Raw genomic sequence first — 24,452 nt, 5'->3', positions numbered from 1 at the left:
TACAGGGGGGCAGCATTAAATTCAATAATGAGATTTTTCAATAATGAGCTTAAAATCCTGATGAATATATTGGAAAAAACATAGAGAACAAACAAAATGTGCATTTATTGACAAATTATCAGACAAATTTGCAGGATTACAAACATAGACATCTGAATATATGCATTTGGCACTAAAAAAAACACAAGAAGCAGGAGTGCCATAACAGAGCTTCCTGTGTTTTGCAGTTTGTGGTTCTACAAAAACATCTTATCAATTGAGGCCAGCGTAAGAATCTAGTCAAATACACATGTGAAGACAAACCAAACATCATAGCACTGTTAAAAGACCATTCATTTCTGTCATTTCAATGGGTTTGATGTTATTATTCAGTTGACATTCATTATTCCTACTCAATAAAAATGAGAAAATTATTATAAAAATATCTCCTTGACTGAAGGAGCTGATGGTATATTGGCTCTACAGTTTGGGTTTATGTGAATTATGTTCTGTATATTTGGCAGATTTGTAGACTTCTCTCTAGTGAGCATATAGTTTCTCAACAAGAGGCTTGACTTACTTGCAGTTTAATAAACCTCAGGATGTCCATTTCTACCAAAATTCAAACATTAAAATACTTTCTGCCAAACAAAGCCTCTCTATTTCAAACTTGTATAGATCAAAGAAATTATATCAATGCTCCTGACATTCAAGTGGACCTTCAATTTGCCTCCTAAACGGACTGGCATGAAATGAAACATGACTGTGCTTTTAGTGGTCTAAGCAAGCCCAGATAGGTCATTAGTTTTCTTCAGACTTTTCAGAATTGTTGTCTTCTCTGGGTTTAAACGTGAGGGCAACGCTGTTGATACAGAACCGCTGACCTGTTGGGTCTGGTCCATCATCAAACACATGACCCAGGTGGGAATCACACTGTATGAAACACACAAAAACACAAAAGGACATAAAGTTGAAACAGAGTTTATAATTATAAGCTATTTTGCTTTATACAAAAACTGCACACAAAGCTATATTATTAAAGCACAACTTCACTAAGAAAACTGAACTTCATAACCCAGAAAACTCACATTTTTACAAAGGACCTCTGTCCCAGCACTCCCAAGGCTGTTGTCAGGGCGACGAATGATGGAGGTGTGGCTTTCGTCCCGCTCCCATGTCCCATGAGCCTCTTTGAAAGCTGGCCAGCCTGTCCCTGAGTCATACTTAGCCTCTGAACTATCAAGAGAGAAACATTAACTCAATTAGTATCTACCAATACAGCATGAATAATAGAATTCATTCTTATCAACCAATAACAAATTATTGGGCAAAATAATTGCAAGTCAAACTGCGTTTTTAGATACAGATGGCACATATTCTCTCACTACTGTGTATTGTTAGTAAACTAGGGGCAAAACAGGCTTTGTATATGACTACTGTAGTATTTTTCTGCCAAAAAGCTTTCTTATCAGATATTCAAGTGTACCAGGAAGTAAGTGATTAAAAAAATCATAATGTGGGCGGTGTATTGCTTTAAAGCTCAAGTAGCAAACTGTTACCTGAAAAGTGGAGTGTCACAACAGACACAGTGGTACATTCCCATTTCGTAGTGGTTCAGGTAGATCCCACTAAAGGGCTGAAAACACCAACAAGAATTAGGGACAGAAACACAAGACTAATGGTTGTGTATCAGGATGATTTGAACATGTTAGTTTGGTTGCCATACACTCAAGACTTTACAAGTGCAATATAGTAAACTGTCCTTTTCCAGCAGAAGTCTCCTATGAGTTCAAAATTCTACAAATCAAAGAGAAGTGTTTGCTTTTGCCAGTGGTGCAAATTCATTGTTGATAGATGATCGTCTATTTTCAAAGATTTGAATAATTCCTGTGGAAATGTAATAATACATTTTCAACTCATGTTAAAAGACGTTAACTGTTAAATGCACTGAGTATAATCAAAAATAAAATGTGATGTAGAGTTTGCAAAACATGAACAACTAAATAACATGCAGAAATCACTGTGTTTCAAGCTAAGTTCTGTTTCTCAGGCTGCTCTTACTTCATAATATACCAAAGGTTTGTGGCTGTGCTGTTTGAACCTGACACAGGTCAACAATACAGCGATGAACAAAGTCCATCTACAACTGCACTGTTGTTTATGAGATCATATCTGTGTCAGTCTGGTAGGCTTAGACAATGTTGGTTTGACACAAATCAGCATAGCCTACTTTCATTTAAGGCAGGTACAGTACATGAATGTGACAGTTAATCACACAGTGCAATACTTATAGAATCTATAGAAACAAATAATATCTATTATTATTTGTTGGTGTGTTGAGGTTGTGATGGGGGGTGTACTCACCTCCTCAGTCCCCTTCTCTCTGGTGACTACATACTGCTCTGGGGAGAGTTTCTTTTGCCAGTTTGTAGTCTGATTATAACGGGTGAGAGATTGCAGGCCTGCAGAGGGCAGAAGTCATAGATGAGTTTGTGCTACATGGAATATAGAATGACCTAAAACACACTGGTTCTGATCAATTAAGTACATAACATAAAACTTAAAAAGCAGATAAAACAACATCAACAGAGTTTCCTGAAACTATTCAAATCAAAACCCCCAACATTAGATCACAGACAAAGAAACCTTTTCGACAACAAGCATTAAATGTTTACTGCAGAAGGACAGGTAGGTACCAGAGGAGAGGGTGATATTCCTGAACAAAGCAAAAATCTAGCTTTATCCTAACTTCTGAGGTAACACCAAAATTCAACTACTTCTCAATTTATTGGAGAGCCCTAAGCTCAGGGGACCCCTTCCCTCCAGTTGGAGGAAATCAAGCATTAACCAGATAACCCTTTCACAAAATCGTCCCTTGTAAAAGATCACAATGCCCTAATATCCACCATCCAAATGAAAGCTACAGGATGCTGCACATGCGGGGATCTTAAGCCTAAAGTTGGACAAAGAAATCAAAATTCCCCCCTTATACCTTGACTGGTGGATACAGGACGGATGAATGCTGGGATCCTCCTCGGTAACACCGCGGATCTGGCTGTAGCGTGCTGAGAAACAACTAAGAAGAGACGAGCGGCGAAGCGAGACATGTTTGCTGCTGCAGTGTGTATCTGCTGTCTAAAGTCAAGTGCAGCTTTCACTGGAAGCCAAGTGCGCTCACTCGCTGCAACGAGTTCGCGCTGGTCCTCCCTCGGCTGATCCAGGCAGTTAGCTGGGTGACCCGGTCAAAAAATCACACAGCGGTAGGTCAAAGTGGACTAGGTTGAGTGGTTTTTATTGCTAGGCAATGTGCAAAGTTCATCACACCGTAATTGTGTTGCAGCTTTGTGGCAAGAAAGTGTTACAGATATGTTGACTGTGTCAACAAAAACTCAAAATTCACAGTAGGAATATTACATAATGAAGTCATGAATCAGGTGAGATGGCTATTAAAAATTAGATACGTCAGAGGATTTATATTTGACGCGACAGTGTGTCTCCTGCAATTTTTTTTTCAATTTGCTGACCTCAGTTCAGACACAAACTGCAGGTTTAGAATAGAGCTGCAACAATTAACCAATTAATCGATTAGTTGCCAACTATTAAATTAACTATTTTGACAATCAATTAATTGTTTTGAGTCATTTCTTAAGAGGAAGAAGAAGAAAGAAAATTTACAAACTGATTTCAGCTTCTCAAATATGAACATTTTCTAATTTCTTTAGTTTTCTATGACAGTAAACAGGGTTTGTGTCGCATCTGACTTCTGACTTGGTTCTGTAGTTACAACATATTGTGAAGCCTCTATGGAATAACCAAGGTTAAATCATGTGTTTATTATAGAAGCCTTATTCACACATGAACAACATTTTCCTTTTGGACCATAACATTTAACTAACAGCTTTAATCATACTTTATAGTGTGGTTTCAGGGTCTGCCATACAGAAAATATGCATACAATACAAATAGATTCTCTACAATGTAAGTAGAAAGTCTGGTCACAGCGTTACTATTATTTACTATTACTTATTTACTATCTATAACTACTGTGTTGGTCTATATAGTTTGGTACTGCACAGCAGCAGGGGTATTGGCTTTCAGCAGGCTTCCAGGCTGGTGCATGAGGTCTACTATGAAGCGGCTCGGCTGTGATGAGTGCCCATTGCTAGAGGGATTCTCTTTGAAGAGGAGTATCTCGTTCCAAGCCCTGTTGTACTCACCCCTGACAAGAGTACAGCTCATTCCAATGCAATCAGCTAGACACTGCAGAAGTAGAGAGAGGAGAGGATACAGGTGAGGGTATGATTAGGATGAGAAAACAGATCAAGTTGAAGAAGTAAGAGATTGGCACATGACCATGTTGAGTGGTAGTTAATTGATGGTACCTTGAAGAGAAGTGCCCTGTGACAGTAGATCCCCTTGCCGATCATGCCAATAGGAACAACATTAGACTGAAGCTCAAACTTGAGCTCGCTGAGGTGCAGCTCCCATGGGAATTCATGTAACTTTTCCATCTCCACTGCTCCGCCCATGGCTTTGCTTACCAGCCTGACACCCAAAGACATGCACAGAAAACAAATTACATTGCAGGAACCTTCATAAACTGTTTGTTTTGTATCCCAAAGTCTCACAGTGGTTACATCAAGTTTGTTGTAGGCTGAGCTGTAAATCTATATAACGCTGTTTTGTGCCATCCTTACTAACACTTCAAGAGTTGATGAGCATATACAGTTTCATTTTGTTTCCATGATTTTAAGTTTTTTTTTCTTACAAGAAAGGACTGCTAGTTATGCAACATGGTATGAACGATTTTCTACTCTCTTCCCGGTGACATCTCTGCATGTTGGTTACGTGCTGATGCCATTAATCAGTCACCTGGCCAAGGCGGCATACTGCTCCCATTCATCATTCAGAGGAAGGATGGATTCTTTGGCCTCTTTAACTAGATCCTGCAATGAGACGTCATTCATCATTTTCCATGGTTTCTCTGTAGGAGACTCTGGCAGAGCCTCATCTTTCTGTTTGTCATCCTCCTTCCTCCTCCTGTGCAGAGAGACAGTAAATTAAAAAGAAGTTCCTGTCTTGAAAATAGGGAAGAGTATCAATGGTAATTTTACAATACTGATTCCTAGACTTCAAATTCAATACTTATATGTGACAGTTTTAAGAGCCTGTACATTTCAACATGCAATATAGTGTCTTTTTCTGTTTAAAACTGTGTATAAATTGCGCAGATCTAAAAATAAACTAGGCCATAATTTATTCAATTTATTTCCCAAGAATCCTACATTTTGAAATACCAACCAATTTTTCAATGGCAAAAAAAAAAGCATGGCACTGTAAGTAGGATAATACAGAAGGCTCCTCCACCCCGAGACATACACTGACACACACACCTTGGTGTCCTGCGGTCTGCCTTGCTGTTGGTGTCTGTTTCTGATGTGTTGCTCTGACTGTCTTCTGGCACATCCACTGTCTCGCTGCCACAGGAGGACAAGAATAAAATGGTTTATATAACTGAACACAGCACTGTTATTCTATTTTTCACTGTTCTTTTAGTATGTTTTCAGTTGTTGTAGTGTGTGTATAATATTCAGGTGTAATTAAGCTTGCTTGTATGGATGTATCAGTATATATATATATATATATATATATATATATATATATATATATATATATATATATATATATATATATATATATAAATATATCCCACAATAGTTTTCTTGAGACCTCAGTATGTGTTTTTTTGTGTATTGTCTGTGTGTGCTGTGTCTGTACTTGCATGCATAGTATGTACATTGGAATTTGTATGCTTGTGTGTCAGAGCTATTCTATTTTTCTTTGTTTGCCAGCATCCAAGAGAGCACAGCACAGATACACACATAGGCAAACAGGGTAATAATATATTGTTATCTGCCATTTCTTTCTCTGTTAAAAACAATCATGACCAAAAACTTGTAATTGTCTAATTGCAGAACTTCTAGAGCCACTTCACTACCATGGTTTACCAGTCTACCTCATTCTTAAGTTTTTGAGATATCCTGCACACAGACTGACGTATAAAAGTAATTAAGACATGTTAGGCTCTGCATTTGCTCAGGAGGTAGAAGAAATAAAAATGCTGAATTCATTCCAAAAGAAGCATTTTGATTCATCGGATTATGTAACAGACTGCTTAAGAATGCTGGAGATGTTGTGTGAGTGTATGCATGCTGACGGAGGGAGGGGGGGGGCATGTTGGAAATGAGGTGGACCTGAGGTACCCTGAGGGCCCTCTTTGGGAACGTTAATATATCACAATGCTGAAAGCTTGTGGGAGCGTGACTGCGTGCTTGTGTGTGTGTGTGTATGCACAGCCTTTAATACATATAGTGTGTATATGTTTGTATTTGTGTCTCAGTCAGTGTGGATGTGTATTGTGTGCAGGCATCTGTATCTGCACACTCATGGATATGTATGTGCACTTGCTTGTGCGTGCGTGTGGTTGCATGTGGAAGTTCAGAAGTCCATTAGTCTATACACAAAGACTCTTTTACTCTGAGTTTGTTGCCATCTTAAAAAAATGGGATCGTTTACCCGATGAGGCCACACTAGTGAGGCATACTGAAAGCAACAAGAGAGAGGAGAAAAAAAGAGAAGAAAAAGGAAGAAAAGTGGAGCACTGGATTGGAGCAGACAAGGGGAGGGTGATAGTAATCTACCAGCCACAATAAACTGCACTATCTAACTACATGATGTGACTGGTAGTGTAGGAATCTTGTCAGGTTCAGCCAATAGTCTGAACCTGCTTGCATAAACCCAGTTAGTTGTCATAGTTCAGGGAGTTCCTGCATATACTTTCAGAATTCCACACTGTTGTCCGTTCATTTTTACTGAGCTAGAATATGATGTGTACAAATAACAATCAATGTTTTTTTTCCAGTTTTTCAGAACTTAATGTCTTTTTATAACAAAAAATGTGACAAAAATGTTGGTCAGTGTGTAAAATCAGAACTTCTATTGTTATTTTGGACTCATACTCTGTTGCTGTGTTGACAACAATGATGGGCCGGTGTCGGTTGACCATCTGCTTGGACAGCTCCTCTAAAGTCAAAACCCTCTGACCTGAACAAGCCTACGGAAGAGAGACACAGAGAAAAAGTGAGAGCGAGGGCACTATTATGCCAAAAATCAAATGTTATCCTGCTGTGTTATCTTTTTCATGAAAAACAGACAAAACGGAGAAAACTGTTGTCAAGATCACATTAGTGAAAAAGATAATAACAGCAAGTTAAGGTTCCGAAATAATAAATTATGAGCACATCTGAATGTTTGACTTTTTTTTCTTTTCTAAATTTAGCTTATGTTCCTTTCTTTTGCACATAAACGTCAATAGAGTACACACATACTGTACACACACCTTCCCGGTGTCATAGAAGCAATCAGTAATAATGTCGGTGGAGGCCAAACAACCTGTCAGGCTGTATTTCAGAGACAGGTTGGAGTTAAGCAGACTGATCATGGCCAGCTCACTGAACCTGCTCCTACGATTCACAGACTGGTTGATTTCCTGAAGCATTTCCAGGGCTCTGAGACACACAAACACAACAGGAATACTAGCATATACAAATATTCAGACATCAATGATAAAGCATGCATGTGCACATATCAGCAAAATAACCCATACGTTCTCATTAAGCCACACATAATACTGTCCTATACTGCCATCTACTGGCTACTTAAGACATTACTTTGTGTTGGCTCCAATGCTCTACATTTCTACTTTGCTCCTTATGTTCTGCATTTTCATGATTCATCAGTAATAAATCATTAAAATTTTGTACAAATTATTTTATTTTGAAAATGTGTAGAAACAATGTAGTCTGAGGAATGAAGTATTATTCAGCTTTTACCATGTCATTGCAGAAGAAAATGGTTCAATTTAGCTTTACTGGGACATTGTGTCATTTTTGTCTGTCATTTCAGTGTCTTACCCATATTTGCACATCTCCACAGCATTGGGCTCATCACTGGCACAGACATTGATTGCCAAGCATGTGTTGCGCAACACCTCCTTATGATAGGAGCGCAGCAAATTGACCAGCGGGTAAAGACCTCCAGCACTTTGTAGCTATGTCGGACAGAGAGTGAATATTAGGGACTCGTAGAAATCATATAAAAAACTATTGTTTATAATGAGCATTATTTTTAATCTTTTTAAATAGATTTTGTTGTGGGCTGTATGAACTGCTATTTATTTTATGTAAAACATGCATCATTCAAAAACATGAGAACAAGACACACACCAACCTCTGTCTTAGCATCCACATCACACACTAGCACAGCCAGGCACAGTGTGGCGTTGACCAGGACCTGTGTATCTGTGGATTTTAAAGGCTCAACCAGCGCCCGTATGGCTCCATATGACAAGATGCTGCAGCGGATAACTTCCTGTCCTGCCATGTTACCAAGTGTGGCAGCAGCATTGGCCACCGTCCTGGAGCTGCTGTCCTGGAGCTGCTGAACAAGGAACTCATGACCTCCAGCCTCATATACTTCACTGGAAGATACCACAGAAATGGTTAACACTGGTATAAAAACTGACCACAGCATCACAAAGCCACATGCGCATATGGCATACTATGTAATGTGTGTATGACATGTAAGTTTAAGAAAAAACAAAGATTAAAAGTAAGGTTAGTGAAGAAATAACGCATGGGAGGCAGAGTAGTGTCCCAAAACTGAAGGAAACAGTAATATTGAAATATGAAGCCAGGAAGTGAGAGGTGATGGGTGCAGGGAAGATTTGTCTGGGGAATAAAAAAGTTGAAGATAGAACAGAAAGAGGGAGAACTGAGAGGAAATAAATATTCAGTGAGGGAGAACCACAAGGAGACAGAAGAAACATTAAATCTTATATGAAATAGTGGAGAGGAAGGCTTACTACTCAATTCTAAAATACCACCCTCGCCCAAGCCTCGCTTTTACAGACTGCAGATGTATCACTTAATGTTTTACATGTTCAGCAAAAAGTTATTTATATTATAAATACTCTGTTGCACACACACTCTAAGGGCCCAGAAATTGTTACATTTATTATACATGCTAACATGCACACACTATTTCAATGAAAAGGATGTGCTTCTTAATATCATCAGTAATATTATCCACACAAATAAAGGCAAGAAACATAGTGTTATGCCCTCATAAAAGCAGGACGTATGTACACTGTGAAAACAAACATATATGAGTATGTTAAGTATCATTTTCCAAGAGTAACAGGATATTGGAGTGGATATAAATGCACTCAGAGGGAGGTAGGAAGTCAGGTGGATTGTCAGGTTATCTGTCACTCACAAGGCGTTGAGCTTGTTGCTGTGTGTGAGGTTAGAGAGGGCCTGGGATGCTGCCTCTCTCAACGCCAAACTCTCACTGCTCAGCGCCTGTACCACTGCAGGGATACCACCTGAAACACACAGAAATCCAGCTCATTCACACTTCATAGTGGCAAGTGTATTGCTGTTATGGTTGTTGTGTGAATGCGTATGGATGGTACCCAGCTCTCTGAAGCTGTCTTTGCTGGCAAGGAGGAAGCTCATGGCGGCCACAGCCTGGCAGGTAGCTGTTTTCACGCTGTCGTTCGGCACAGACAGAAGCTCTACAAGAACCTTCTCGACATCCTGCTCATGGAGCAGTTTGCGATTCTCGGCTACACACACAGGCAGACATGCATATACAAACACACACATAACATAGACAGAAAACACATACAGCTATGATTAAAGTGTCATATATTCCTTTACAAACCTATAGTTTGATAGTTACGATGCAATTATCGCTTGTTTTTTTTCTGTGCTTACAGCTCTTAGCAACTCTGGCGATGCATTTAACAGTGTTGGATTGGATTTCAGGAGCAGTGGGAGTGAGAACAAACTCCATCAATCTAGTCAGTCCTCCACCCTTGTGGATCAGCTGGAAACTCTCACTGTCAATCAGACAGTTAGCAACTACCTGTAAGGCCTCAGCATGAAGGTCAGTGAAGTCCTGTTTGAAACAGAAATATAGATTGCAGAACTTGAATTGGATAGAAAAGGCATTAGAATTTGAGAACAAATGCTACTTTAAAAACCTTCCCCATATTTTTCTTCTCATTCTTAATAACACTAAAGGGAAGATGAAGATATACATGAGCATGTGTTCTCTCACACACATAGCCACCTTGTTATTGAGGATATCCATGAGTTTCTCAAATCCCTGCTCTTCCCTGAACGTGTTGCGTGTATCTTTATCAGTGGTGATATTCTGCAGTGTCTTTAAAGCCAAATGCTGAATGACGAGAAAGTCCGACTTCAACAGTTCCAGAATTGGAGGGATCCCACCCAACTCATGCACTGCCAGGCGACTTTGGTAGTCCTTCATACACACAGTACAACAGAGGAAACAAGAGGATAACATGGATTTTGAAAACATTTAAGTTTCAACCATCCAAAGACTATATGTTACAAAAAACACAGTAATATATTTTGAGATACAGACTGAAAAGCCTATTAAGTGTATAGCCTTGTAACCGCCTTTAGGCTGACAACTCTGAGTCACCTGAACCAGGTAGAAGATGGTCTCTAGTGAGTTCTTCTCAACATCTGGGTCTGGACTGGAAAGCAGCTGGATTAGAGGTGGCAGGCCTTTGTTGTCAAAGATCTTGACCTTACAGACGAAATCCACTGACAGAGAGGCCAAGCACAGTGTCGCAAACTCATGGACAACTATATCTTCTTTAATAGGAGAGAAAATAACATTTAAGACAGGTGATCTATCACGATTGCATGTAACACATACTGTATTTTCAGAGTGCCTTGGAAAAAGGAATGGCATCTTTTATGTTCTTTGTTTTATCGCAGCTAATATACAGTAAACAACTACTTCTGAGAGTCTATTCATCTTGCGAACAAAATTACTAACCTTCAAGTGACAGTTTGTCAATGATTGATGGAATGACGTCTATCTTCTTCAGGGCAGTCTTTACATCACCTTTTAATAAAAACAGAGACAAAGTTAACCACTCAGTATTTCAGCGAGCCAACCCATCAGCCAGTCACTAACTGTGAATTGTGCAGCAAGTCAGCAAGTCATTTAACATAGTGAACTGCCTGACAAGCAGATAGACAATCAGGCATTGGTCTGTCAACAAGCCGGTCGGTCACCTAAGTCGTATAATAAACCAATGCATTGATGACGTATGTTTGTTTGGCATACTGTTGGTGGCCATGATGCCCAGGGCCATGAAGGCGTTGCGTCTGACCAGCTTATTGCTGTGAGTGATGAGCTGACAGAGAGGCTCCAATGCCCCAAGTCCCAGCAGAGAAACCTTGTTCTCATCTCCTAACAACAGGGGGAGACAAGGAGCAGTAAATTCAGCATAGTGTCAGACAGAAAAGAGTGCCTGTAGGCAGTTATTACTGCAGTGTAAGGACTTTTACATAGGAAGTAAGATGTGACAAATGGACAAGTAGAAATTTTGTGAACATTTGAAGGCTTAGTGGAGGGTTGCATACTGTACCTTTCTCTGCAAATGTGTGGATCGCTTCACAAGCTTTGATGAGAATGTCCTCCTCTGGAGAGCTCAGCAGAAGTACTACTGTTGCTGGGGTTTTACCTTCAACAGGCAGTGGGTCAAACTGAGAGTGTGAGGAGACAGAGATGTAAAACGCTGAACGTTAGCAACGCTTTACGACAGTGTTACAGTAGATGATAATGCTCTTATTACATGACTCTCACCGTCTCCTTGCATGGAGTTTCGCTCTCTTTCTTCACTTTCTTTCCCATTCTGTAGCCTGATGAGAAACTGCATTTTATCAAACTGTCTAAACAGCGTTTATTGATCGCAGATAGACGTTAAAAAGCTGCTCAATGTTTCTAGCTTTATAAACTTAGTCATAAACAGAGCTTATAACTACAAAGCTAAACCAGCTAAGTTTGGCGAGGCAGGTAGTTAAGCTAGCTGTGTTTACAAATGACGTTTACGTAACCTACAGATAACCATCTTAAATCCTCCTGTTGACTCACTGATATTTTACACTAATAATGAACACGTTTAAGACTCATAATTAGGGCATAGCTACCTGTCAGCCACAGGAACCAGACTGTGAGTTTGGTGTTTTGGAAAAGGAGGTTGACATTGCGTTGCTAGGCAACGGGTGCCACGTTGGGCTAAATGGGGAGGGGTTGAACATGTACTTCTTTTAACCATGTGTATATTATTATAATTCTTATAATACATCCATGTTATTGACCTGTTAGCTAACTACAATATATTGAATTAACCAATATCAGACATTATTGGCTTTAAATTGTGGGTTAGACAAAGAAGTCAATACTGCTGCTATGCATTTTTTTTTTGGGGGGGGGGGGGGGGGGGGGGGGGGCAAGATTGATGTAGCCTAAATGTAGTCAGGACTTGAAACAAAGTTAATTCAAGAATATGTATTCGTCACATGCACACCACCACGGTGCAAGTGTATAGTAAAATGTACCGTGAACTGTTAAATGACTGTGCAAAAGACAACAAAACCACAATGTGTGTGTGGTCTCAAGTATTCCTCATGCTGTAGGGACGTCAATCTGTTTACACAGTCATGTTGTGGGGACTCGCCTCCCTTATGGGGACAAAAAGCAAGTCCACTTATTAATTTTAGGGTGAAGACTTGGTTCAAAGTTAATGTTAGTTTAGGGTTAAACATGTGGTGGTTATAGGTTAGGATAAGTCTTCAGGAAATGAATGTAAGACATTGTAATGTCCTCTAAAGTGATCTCTCTCTCTCTCTCTCTCTCTCTCTCTCTCTCTCTCTCTCTCTCTCTCTCTCTCTCTGTGTGTGTGTGTGTGTGTGTGTGTGTGTGTGTGTGTGTGTGTGTGTGTGTTCGGTGTGTATAGGGGTAGTATTGAGGTAACTGCTGCTGTGAAGAGTGAATCATAAAACAAATGAGCTCTAAAGCATCAGCATCTCCTGCTCTTAGAGAGTCACTGACACAGCAATGTGCCAGTGGAAACAGCACTGTATGCAGCAGAAAACCAAATGACCTCTAAAGACATTATACCTCTGATGGTGTGCGGAACATCATCACGCTGCTGCATGACGCTTAAGTTGGCTTCCGATTCGAAGGTTAAGTGAAAAATTAAGGGAAATGTAAAATATGATATTTAGCGATTCTCTAGTTTTGAAGTTGTTGAAATAAGTCTCTATACTGTTTAAAACCCTCTTTCAGGGTTTGAAATGTCAGCAAGCAAAATTAATTTGATTCATTAAAAAGTAAAATTAAAATAATTCTACATACACACAATCAAATTGGGTTTCTCTTTCATTCACAAGCTTTTAATTATATATATGACATTGAAATCTACAAAATCAAATCTGCAAAAACAGGCTGATATATGCACTGAAGAGGAGCATAGAGGGAGGGAGGGGGGAAGAGGGGGGTTGCAGCGAATCAGCGGAGCAGACACTGCAAAGCGCAGGCTGGCTGTCACCTCCCCTCCGTCGAGCTGTCAGTTGACATGAACCTCCATACCGCACACGGATTTGATCACCCGTTCATCCCACGTCCAAATATCTGCTCCTCGGCGTTTCAAACGGGACAACAACATGACAGGATACACCCCTGTTATCTCCAGGGACTGACCACAGACGCGTAGGAGGAAGGCTGAGCCGCTCGCTGGTGTTAACAGTCAGTTAGCTCGCAAGCTAACAGTGGCTAGCAGGTGACCGGAGCCCGGCGCTGCTTTGTGCCGTCAGTTAGCTGCGAAGGTCGGACTGGCGTTAGCTGGTAGTCGAGCGGTTAGTTAGCCATTCAGCACCACTAATGTGTCATTTTAATAATTAGTTGTGAGAAGCTGTGTGACATTTTGGTTTTCATTCGTCGCGTTGTTTCCCACTTTTGCTGTTTTACTGCGTTTACTATTACTACTATTTTTATTTTTTACAAAAGAAAAGATATCGTTGATGTTTGCTTGCTAGCTAGCAAGCTGGCTCTTTAGCTAACGGTATGCTAACGCCAGCTCAGTGAGACTTCACATCGCAGGGGAGCTCCAGACGAGTCAAGGAAGGAAGAGAGGTGGCTTATGATGTGGGCTGAGGGAAGTGGCGGACTGTTAGGCGAAGGAGAGCAGCAGTATTAGCTTTAAACACATCGTATTTTCCTTATATTTGTCATTGTCGAGGGAGGGCCATCGCGTCAGTCAAGCTGTGTGGGACGTTGGATGAAGAAAATAATAATAGGGGCACTTTGACTTGCAAGCTGGCTAAATGAATAGTATTGGTGTCAACTGAGTCGTGAGCTTGTGGCCATTGTGCCAGCTTCAAGGGAAAACACTCTTGTCAAGATTATCGCACAGACTGCAATAACCACCCAGTTTACTTAAAGATGGCTTCAGCGAGCAGTATTGCCGCATCTATTGCGAGCAAAACGAAGACCAAGAAAAAACACTTCGTTGCTCAGAAAGTGAAGCTCTTCCGTGCCAGCGACCCTCTGCTCAGCGTGGTTATGTGGGGAGTCAACCATTCGGTGAGTCAGACCGTCTAATGTCCTTATGATGTGACACATTAAGCCTGACTTGCTGTCAGATATCAACCTGTGTGTTATTGCAGTTGATTGACAAAAACCGAGATGACAGTTGTGCAGCGGTCGGCTATAGTGCTGTCAACGTGAATGTGTTACAGGCTGCAAGTGTGCTGGTGTCCAACAACAAATCATTAGCTGTATGTGCTTTAGTGAGCTTAGTTTGTACAGTAACAATTTACATGATATTACTATTGCATGGATTTCATGTATGCACTAAAGTAACCGTGTGTGTATGTGTGTGTTTAGTGTGTGTTTTGAGCAGCTAACCCCTCTTTGGCTTCCTGTTATGCACATGTAGGATAAGCTCCTAGGGCTCTATGTCATGAGAGAGCAGATCTTCCCATGCAAGACAGCTTATCTCTGCTCTCCGCTCTCTCTTTCTCTTCCTTTGCTGAATATTTGCACTGGGTCAACACTCATATGTTGGAGAGAAAGCAAACTTGGCCAGCAGAGAACATACAAATATTTCTGGCACCAAATCCCAAGTTTTAAACCCTTTACTAATGTTTTACACACATTATTATAACACACAGAGAGATGGTGCTCAGTCAGCAGACTTATGCATATAATCCACATTTCTTTCAGTTCCTTCATTCTTCCAATCTTTATATGAATTGCCTCTCCTTCATCCTTTACTCAGCTTGTTTCTTATAAACACAACATGGTTATTGCACTAAAGCCTGCCTGTTTACTGAACGTTTTTATCTGGTGTTTTAGATTTAGGAGAACTGCTTTCCAAAATGTAAACAAGAGAGCCGAGCAGTAAGTGAGCAGCAGCACTCTAATTCATTATACTTATTCATCCAGTAAGAAATTATTACCATGTGGCAGCGAACAGTGTCAATGAGGAAGATAGTACAGTTTATATAAAAAACAAACATATTTTGGCCTTTTGATGCAGAGTGCTTCTCTAGTCTCTTGCTCTTTATTCAGGTTGTCCTGCTGGGTTTTTTTTGTATGTGGTAGTGATGAAAAAGTAGCACAAAAAAGTGGAGCCAACATTGGCTGCTTTAGCAAATTAATTCAGAATTCCTCATCTCAGTAGGAAAAACCATTAGGGCATTTCTCTACAAGAGCCTAATTATTGGTAAGTACAGGGCATTGACATAGAAAAAACACTTTGTGAAACTTTATAACCAAAAGGCCACTGTAAACATCACAAAAGTGGTTCACATGAAGACTGTATGCCAATTTATGATGTTTCCAACTTCCTATGTATTATGTCTGGCATTCTTTTTGGTCCGTTTCAATTTTTGACCACTGCTTCTCTTTGTTGATGCAGTTTGACATATCTTCTCATTATGTCAAAGAGTGTTTCCTTTGACGTATTAAACAAGATTGCAGTTTTTTGGCAGTATATAGCAGTTCAATTGCACCAGCAATTTGTGCTCAGATGATTTGACCTTACTTGAGCTGTGTTTGTTTTATCATGCTGCTTTGAAAACTCATACTGTTATACTCATATCCACAGCTCTTTTTTTATTTTTTATTTTAACAGTGTTGCAACTATCTAATGCAATATCTGCGTATTGGTTTGAAGAATCCTGAGATTTTTGCTGGTATCTGCGTGACAAACGCACAGCACTGAGGGCACAATGATGATAGGGTCATTACAAAACATGTTATCTCTCTCAATTTAGACAGTAGCATTTGATTTTTGGCCTGGTGTTAAGGGTGGCAGTTTAGTGTGGATTATGTGGCGTCTAGATAGCCTGATGTATGTGAGGCCAAGACAGCTAAAGATCCAAAGCTGTTATTCTGTATTTAAGCTGTAGTCCGTAGATGGGTTACAGTCACCTGTTTGTGGTGTTAGGCCTGATGGGCTAAAGAAGGTGCACAAGAGGTTTACTTCCATGTAACTATGCTTTACTAATTAATCATTCACCTTTTTGAATGTCACTTGAAATGCCTGAGAAAAATGAATGTAGATACATTGTCTGTTTACTAACAGATTTTGTTATCAATATAACTTAAGACATATATAAACAAGACTGTCATCCGAGCAAGCACACAGTATACTTCCCTATAATAGTATAGTTATATACTGCAGTTATATACTCTCTGTTGAGAATCTGACAGCGTTTTATTTTTGGATTGGAATCATTTAGATCATCTGTCTGTCCAGTAGAGTGAATGAATAATTTAGGCTCATATCATAAACTTCTCAGTTTCATTCAGATGCCGTAGAACTGTGTAATGTGCCGCTGTCTCTCAAGCATAAAGACCTACACAAGTTTGGAGAATACATGTTCAAACTGTTCACTTGGCTTTCATAACACAGAACAGGGCTGCCGCCAGCACATTTCCTTTTTATGCCTTAGGCTACCTCCACTGCTGCTTTTCTCATCACTTGATAAGGTACTCTGTTTCTTATACTGTTGGCAACATAAAAATGACTTTCCATGCCGGGTTACCAGATTGAGCTTCTGAGTTACTACCTGAGGATGTGAAGGTTGCAATTTGGAGAGGAATCTTAACCTGAAAGCTGGTGTAAAGGGGTCACAGATAACACAACACTATGAAGGAATGAACTGAGGGGGAGGCTTGAGAATGCAACCAGACTGCAGCAGCAACATGCAAACACATGCACACTCACATTCTGCAATATGTAACCCCCCACCTCCCATATCCACTGTGGCCTATCTGTCAAACCCATACACTTTGGCTTTTCCTGAAAACCAGACTCTTACAGTGTTATTGCTATGAGAGCACAAGAAAGAAACCACTGAAACTGCAGAGACCGGTCAGTTAGTTACTGTTGACCAAACAGATGAGTCATAGAAACTACCTCTCCATTTGGCCAGTGAAACATGCCATGTGAAAAGGATAACTGGATTACCAAGAAGCATATAAATAAGATGAGAAATGTTTATATGGCCCAGGAAATTCAGTGTATGTCATCAGAATTATTCTTGCGTAATAGCTGAGAAAAGCCAGGGATATGTGTTTTGAAATTTCAATGTGAGGAAAAGATATGTGGCAGCTTGCTGAAAATAACCCTCTTTGACAAGTAGCCCCAATTTTACTTTAATCCTAATACTTTGATATTTGACTTGCATTGCTCGGACTCTAAATAGGCTACACAGCTTATTGTTTTACAGAAATGGATTGAGGCCAAAGCTAAAAAGTTTTTTCAGTGGAAATCTCTGTTGTAACCCTTGGAGCTTAGTGAGTGTAAAAGTTCAAACAAACAAGATTCTACAAGGTCAATTTCAAACTCATCATTACAAAAACATCTCCAGGTTTTAAGTCTGCATGACATTACAAATAAAGAATTGGTTTTGTCAGTATTTTCTGCTGCACTGAGTTTACAAATTATGATTGAGCTGCCTCAAGTCATAAATATGGCTGTGTGAATTCTGTAAATGTATGCCTTTCCCCTATTTATTCTATGCTTGTGAAACTAACCTTCTGCTTAACTCAATACCTGTGTGAGAGAAATATCCATTCTGTCATGCTAAACACCCCACTGAACATTAGACGTGGACAAGAATGCAAAATTTTGTTTGAAGATATTTTTGAGTGCTGAGGTGCACTGTGCTTGTGTTTAAACCTGGCATTTCTCATAATATCATTTTGCAAAAACAAATGTCATCAAGCACTGAAAGCATTGTAGTGAATTATGGTAATCATAATTCATTGCATTTTTGACACATGCAAACTAAATAGAGAGACTAGGTTTGAAACAGATTAGTCATACAGCTGCTGTTTGGTCATAAGATTACTTTCTGTAATGCATTTAACTGAAAATAGGTAAAAGTAAGTGACAACGTGGGAAGAGAGAGGAGGATGACATGTTTCAAGGTCACAAACCTGAATCAAACCAGGGACATTGAGATGACATATTATGCATCTTACATAGCTATGCAGCCAGGACACCCTGCTTCTGCTCATTTCACTCATGCTGACATGAACAGAATAGAGACTAAGCATAAATATAGCCTGTAGGATATGCCAACAAGGTGACCAATTTGTTAGTAGTTGTAGCCTATAATATACTGTATATGCTTCACGAATGTAGCGGCAGTCAAATACATGTAAAAACAAAAAAGCCCTAAATCTTGGCTCTGTAATACATGAACACTCTTGTCATGTTTTGGCCTCAAAGTATGTAACACTAAAAACAAAACAAACAAAACAAAACATTGTAAGGATGAATTAATGGCCTATCTCTGTGAACACTGACTCACAGGCTGTAGTTACTTCTTCTAACCATGTTTATGTTAGTATTGTTAACTCGCTTAAGAACAACACTTATTATTGTAGGATTTATTGGCATGAATTTGAGGTCCTTACAGCATAGTCAGAAATACTGAAAATTACAATGGCTCTTATGTCAAGACACAATCTTCCCAGTTAGCTTTGACAAACTAATTCTAAAAATGTTTAAAGGTGCCAAACACCTTGCGTTAGGTGTTTTGTTTCTGCAGCGGGAAATGGATCACAGTCTCACTTACTGCCTCACTTTCATATTAGGGATGCACTGATCCGACTTTTTCAGTGCTGATACTGATACCGATACTGATACCTGGGCTTTAGGAATTTGCCGATACAGAGTACCCATCTGATACCAGTTTTCATTAATAAGCTGTATGCCTCACTGTGTGAGACTGGGATCAGTCTTTTATGTGTATGGCAAAATCAGGCTTGACTTAAACATTGCTTTCCTAATTTTGTAAAACAAAATGTAACAAATAAATACACAGATATATATTTACTGAATTGCTATTTATTAAAACAATGGTATCTGATACCAGTTCGGCCCGTTGTCCCTGATACCTGATCCAGCTATTTGAGTCAGTATCGGACCAATCCATGCATCTCTCCTTCACATATTTCATGAATTTGTAAGAAGGGGCTATAGTCCTGGCTTGTCTGTCAGCTCTTTTTGTAAATCCTGAGATGTCTGGGTTCACTGTTGGAATAGAAACGTGTTAGAATGAGTTCTGGTGTTGGTTTTGAGTAGATTTGTCTTTGTCTGGAGAGCTGCTTTGTCGCAGTTTAAGGCACCCACTGTGTAATCATAGCCAGCGGCTCATAACCTGCTGTTGCAAGTCACCTGCGCTTGTCTTTTTAAAGGAAAGAATATAATTGTGTTGAGTCGATGTCCCACATTGCTTTTTATTATTTTATCACAGACCTTGGGAAAGTAAAAATGTTTGTAACAGTTTACTCTGTTGTTATAAAGTGCTACGTAAGTGACCCAAGGTTTTCCTTCCCTTTTCATTTTAGGCTTACTTAGGATTTACTTTTTCCCCTTAAGTGTCACTCCTTTCTCTCTGCATCTCCATTAAACTCTACCCATCCTGCAGGTTTATTCACTATTTTTGTCTGGGCGCCTTTTTGTGTCATCTTGTCTATGTGGCTCACTTTCATTCCCTGTATCTCTCTCTCTCTCTCTCTCTCTCTCTCTCTCTCTCTCTCTCTCTCTCTCTCCCTTTCTTTGCTGAATCCTGTCTCTCCGCCTGACTCAGAGTAGCTGCGTCTGGTTCTGTGGATAGCATAAAAGGAGGATACTATAAATATCTGCAGGAGTGACCTACAGCTAATATGTGTGATGGTTATGGGTGAGGAAAACAGAAAAGCTGGAGCTTCACATCCTGGCACCCTGAGGCAGTGACAGATAGAGGACCTTATGGAAGCAGCTTGTGGTTTTGTTCCAGTGCGTGTCTACAAAACTCTGCGAACACAACATTTTGATTACTGTTTGCTTCTGTGTGCATGCAAACGTATATGCACGTGCCTGCTTTTGTGTGTGTCCTTCACCACAGGGTCACTATGCCACTGCACACTCCTTGCCCAAATGCGATGTGACATGTTGCTGAGCAGCTTGATTCACTGAGCAGAACAGGCCATATACCATAAGCCTGTTTGTTGCTCAGTCAGTCTAAACCACTATATCCTTTAATAGCTGGCCTTTCGTAGCACTGACTTCACAACAGACATGCTGAGCTGTCTCTGTGTATGTATGTGTGTGTGTGTGTGTGTGTGTGTTTGTGTGTATACCTGTTGATGATAATTATTTCTACCTTAGTCATTTGTCATTTAGTGTTTCAACACAGGAGAATGAGCTCTTAGTGTCTGGTGTAAATACAGCAGGTATTCACAATTCAAGGGAAGACTACTCTAAGCTTTTAATTGCACTACTGGTGTCTTCCTCAGGTGGTGAGTTTCATTCTTACAAGGCTCTGTTTCTCACTCACACACGCTTGCACGCACGCATCACTCCTTTTACCACTGCTCCATTTTTATCATCTGTGTGTCCTCATTATGGCTGACCCCTGAAGGCTGTGGTTACGAGCAGAGGGAGTAATACCACTAACCCCTGACACTGAAGTTGTCAAAGGTGATTCATAAAATTGGGTCACATACAGCCATTGTCACCATCAAATTTTTAGTTGCAATTTGAGGTTATAGAGAGTGGTTTCAAGAGAACATGTATTCATGTTTCTTAGAATTTCAGTTAAAACTGTTGTTAAAGTCATTAAGATACTGCTACTTCAGTTACAAGATTATCTGAACTGTAACTGTACAGTTGTTACCTTGGTGGTTTCAATATAATATTTATTATTTAAAAAAATATATACATATATTCACTCAGAATGGTAGATTTACTCCTCCCTATCTTCTTTTTCTCCCTACCTTATTTTGTGTTTGTTCTTAATACAGGCTAACCAATGAAACTATGATATGCACACCCACATACTGTTGTTGTACAGTGTTTGGAGCTCATAAAAGGGCTTCAGTAGTCTCTTGGGGTTTGCTGTGTTATTCTTCTTGTGGATATTGTTTAAATTGCCATATGATTAATGGGTCTGGGATTCATAACAGGTCAGGTAATGATGTAATAGCTTTGTTAAGTATTCAGTGAAATGTCAAGTCCACACTCGGTACAATCTACTACAGCTGCATGTGACCTTTGATGCTGACTATCTGACAGTTAAAGGGCAAATCTCCATCCCGCAGGGTGTGTATGTACTATATATTATTATCTTTGTGGTGTATGAATATCATCTGCAACTTCAGACGCATGCATACATGTTGTGGACAGCAAGTATACCAGACACATACTGACAAGTTGATGAAGGCTGGTGGTTTGTTTCTCGTTAGCCATTTCCTAAAATGTGCAAGACTGATCATGTTAAGTGCTTTGGTGTGTGTGTATCTCCCTCCTAGTATATTTACACTTCTACATATTGCTTAATTGCATGATCAGTCAGTCTTGATGGAACTTTAATTAGTGCCACTTACACTGTAATGTCTTGTAAATAGGCTTAGGGGAAGTGCCCAACACTGTCTAGGAGTCTCTTCATTGGAACACCTGTCTCATTTCTCACATGTAATTGACAGCTTGACTACTTGACACAATAGGAACGCTATAGGATGAGTCAAATGGAAAAATGTATAATGCTGCTGTTTTCTCTCCCCCTCCCCCTAGCTGTCACCTGGTACAGTTATTTCCCAGCTCTCCTCTTTATCTTTTTATCTAACTTACTGGCCAAAATTGGTATTGGCCCTGTTTTGCTTACTTCCTGACACCTGCTACCTTTAAGGTAAACTTGCAAGAGTAGAGGACAAGAGCAAAAATTAGTAGATTAAAAAGAAACTTTAGCACAGCAAGGCCTTGAGCTAAAAGCTAACGTCAGCATGCTAACATATTCACAATGACAATACTAACAGGCTTATGTTAAGCACATATAATGTTAACCATGGTCACAATCTAACTATCTAACATTTCTTAATAGCAATAAAAACAAAGTACAGCTGAGGCTGATGGGAATATCAATAATAAAGTATTTAGTCATAAATAAAAGTATTATGAAGTATCTGATGATGGCACTAGAGGAGAAGTCAGGGATCACCACAGTCATCCTGTGGGCACCATAAATATCTGTACCAAATGTCATGGCAATTCATCCAGTTGTAGTAGATGTTTCAGTCTGGATCAAAGTAGTGGACTGACTGACCAGCAGACTGACATTGACATCCCATGTCGCTAGCATGGCTAAAAATAAATCAAATATTGTAGATATAAATATTAGATTAGACTCAATGTAAGTATTACTAAGAAAGGTGAATTGAAAAGCAACAGAATTGGAAAGGAAAAATCTGCACTCTGTCCATCAATTGTACTCACTTTATGAGCAATGTTTCAGTCCTCAGACCTTCAATGGGCAAAATTCATACAAACAGCACCATACATATGCGTATGATGATATAACTTGGCTGATATTGTGACCAAAAGAAACAAAAATGCCACATTATTGTAATGACTTTTTTACCTTGGAGACACATTCTAGCTGTAGATTGCAAGTCAGTAAATGAATTATCAGAAATGAGAATAGATTAAAAAAAAGTCATAGCTGTCCTAATCTTTCCTGTTCTTTGTAAAAATGTGTCCCTCCAGGCTACATATCCTGATGACATGTCTGTTTAGTCATCTTTTCTCATTTCTAGCTTTGGGAGAGGTTTCTCTCCACTCATTCCCTTTTTAATATCTTTACTTACAGAATTACCTGATTCATGTATTGATGTATCCAAATTTTTTTCACCAAGGGAAAGGAATTATGATCACTGCTGTCAACACTATTAGTGGGCTGTCATCAGTTAAGGGCTAGCTATCTGTCATTGTTCAGAGAGATAACGCAGTGCCATGTTGCTGACAGAGCACGCTCTCCTCACCAGCTTCCTGTCCAATGGAGCAACAGCACACACTTGCTTCACTCTGGGCCGGAAAACCAGTCCTCATCACCATGGAGACAAACAGGAAGTTGTGGTGTGAAATTTGTCTGCAAGTCTGATAGCTGCAGGGAGATGAGCAGATATGCTGGAGGAAACCGATTAAACAAAACTACATTAGAGCTATGCTGTGCCCTCAAGATAGAATAGAAAATTAAATTAATTTAATTTTATGATCAGGAACATTTGACACTACAACTATAGAAAGTTTGGAATATGTTTTAAACTGAGTTTTCTGGGCCTCCTCCAAGGAACCATTATAACTTTTGATCAAACAAATATTTTCCCCTCATTTGTATTTTAGCATGAATGTGTGTCAGTATTGCATTAAAGTCCCAGTGAAATGGAATTTAGAGCACCTTTAGCTTCTGTAGTATGATATATTTCCCAGTGAAATGGAATATTTGTACAGTTACAGGAGGGATTTAAATTAAATCCCTCACAGTCGATTGGACCGCTAAAAAAGTGGACGGGGCTTAGAGTTTAGTGCGATATGGTGCTGCAGAGAGAAACGGAGCTACAGAGGACTGTTGGCTCCACACACACCTCCCTCACGTGTTGTTAGATCAGGAGGAAGAAGATGGGGAGATGAATGAATTAGACCTCTGCCACATTGCTTTGGAAATGAAAACAAGGTTTTTACCCACAGATATCCAAACACACATCTCTTCCTATCTCTATCCATATTGCTCTGTTAGCTACTACAACCCACAAACAGTGAAGTGCGGTTTTGTACGACCAGTGTGGCTAGCTACTCATCCAAAGTCACATTTGATTGGATGAACTTTTCTAAACGCCCCTCAGTGCAGGATGAGCCATAAAACATTTGAAACTGTTTTACAAGAAGAGAAAAGACAGGGATTTTGATATGAAAATACTTTGATACTGATTTTTTATATATATATATTTGGCATATAATGAGATAAATTAACACAGGGACACAGGATTAAAACATTTTAATTATACAGGGTCTTTAACATTCAGTACACTAGTGTTGTCACAGATGTGTATGTGTGCTTGGTAGGATTGGGCATTGTCTCTGCCCTTGTGTGAAACACAGCTTTATTGATTAGGCGACATCTCCCCTCTGAGTACCCATGATGCATCTGTGCTATAGCATCACTGTGACGTTGGTGCCTGTC

At 39.7% G+C, this 24,452-nt stretch overlaps 3 protein-coding genes across 3 annotated transcripts in view; 1 reads left to right on the top strand and 2 right to left on the bottom strand.

Annotated features, from left to right (window-relative positions):
* Window positions 1–81: 81 nt before the first annotated feature.
* Window positions 82–3,604, bottom strand: msrb2 (methionine sulfoxide reductase B2). The gene is made up of 5 exons (XM_044339867.1): window positions 2,972–3,604; window positions 2,344–2,441; window positions 1,539–1,615; window positions 1,068–1,215; window positions 82–912 (listed from the first exon to the last, which is right to left on the bottom strand). Exons 1-5 carry the CDS (start codon window positions 3,084–3,086, stop codon window positions 781–783), a joined length of 570 nt encoding a protein of 189 aa, XP_044195802.1. The 5' UTR covers window positions 3,087–3,604; the 3' UTR covers window positions 82–780.
* Window positions 3,605–3,783: 179 nt separating this feature from the next.
* Window positions 3,784–12,183, bottom strand: armc3 (armadillo repeat containing 3). The gene is made up of 18 exons (XM_044340460.1): window positions 12,078–12,183; window positions 11,734–11,789; window positions 11,516–11,633; window positions 11,212–11,337; window positions 10,918–10,986; window positions 10,555–10,730; window positions 10,177–10,371; window positions 9,819–10,002; window positions 9,515–9,667; window positions 9,316–9,424; window positions 8,269–8,518; window positions 7,953–8,089; window positions 7,379–7,547; window positions 6,999–7,093; window positions 5,373–5,456; window positions 4,852–5,019; window positions 4,362–4,524; window positions 3,784–4,239 (listed from the first exon to the last, which is right to left on the bottom strand). The coding sequence occupies exons 2-18, from the start codon at window positions 11,779–11,781 to the stop codon at window positions 4,033–4,035; spliced, it is 2,451 nt and encodes an 816-aa protein (XP_044196395.1). The 5' UTR covers window positions 11,782–11,789; window positions 12,078–12,183; the 3' UTR covers window positions 3,784–4,032.
* Window positions 12,184–13,446: 1,263 nt separating this feature from the next.
* Window positions 13,447–24,452, top strand: part of pip4k2aa (phosphatidylinositol-5-phosphate 4-kinase, type II, alpha a) — a 30,818-nt gene continuing 19,812 nt past the window's right edge. The window contains exon 1 of the mRNA XM_044339588.1: window positions 13,447–14,514. Within this exon, the coding sequence (XP_044195523.1) occupies window positions 14,374–14,514 (141 nt within the window). The 5' untranslated portion in view covers window positions 13,447–14,373. The remainder of the gene's footprint in view (window positions 14,515–24,452) is intronic.

Source organism: Thunnus albacares, chromosome 21, assembly GCF_914725855.1.
Source record: "Thunnus albacares chromosome 21, fThuAlb1.1, whole genome shotgun sequence".
NCBI lineage: Eukaryota > Metazoa > Chordata > Actinopteri > Scombriformes > Scombridae > Thunnus > Thunnus albacares.
Note: the sequence above shows the minus strand (reverse complement) of the source record. Positions and strands in the feature narration are given on the sequence as shown.

Coding starts and splice junctions, on each gene's coding strand:
- msrb2 (XM_044339867.1), bottom strand. CDS start 3,086: ATGTCTCGCTTCGCCGCTCGTCTCTTCTTAGTTGTTTCTCAGCACGCT. Junction 2,442..2,971: donor TCCTGTATCCACCAGTCAAG/GTATAAGGGGGG, acceptor TGCCCTCTGCAG/GCCTGCAATCTCTCACCCGT. Junction 1,216..1,538: donor TGTGACACTCCACTTTTCAG/GTAACAGTTTGC, acceptor CTCTCTTGATAG/TTCAGAGGCTAAGTATGACT.
- armc3 (XM_044340460.1), bottom strand. CDS start 11,781: ATGGGAAAGAAAGTGAAGAAAGAGAGCGAAACTCCATGCAAGGAGACG. Junction 10,987..11,211: donor GGGCATCATGGCCACCAACA/GTATGCCAAACA, acceptor TTTTATTAAAAG/GTGATGTAAAGACTGCCCTG. Junction 5,020..5,372: donor GCAGACCGCAGGACACCAAG/GTGTGTGTGTCA, acceptor CTCTCTGCACAG/GAGGAGGAAGGAGGATGACA.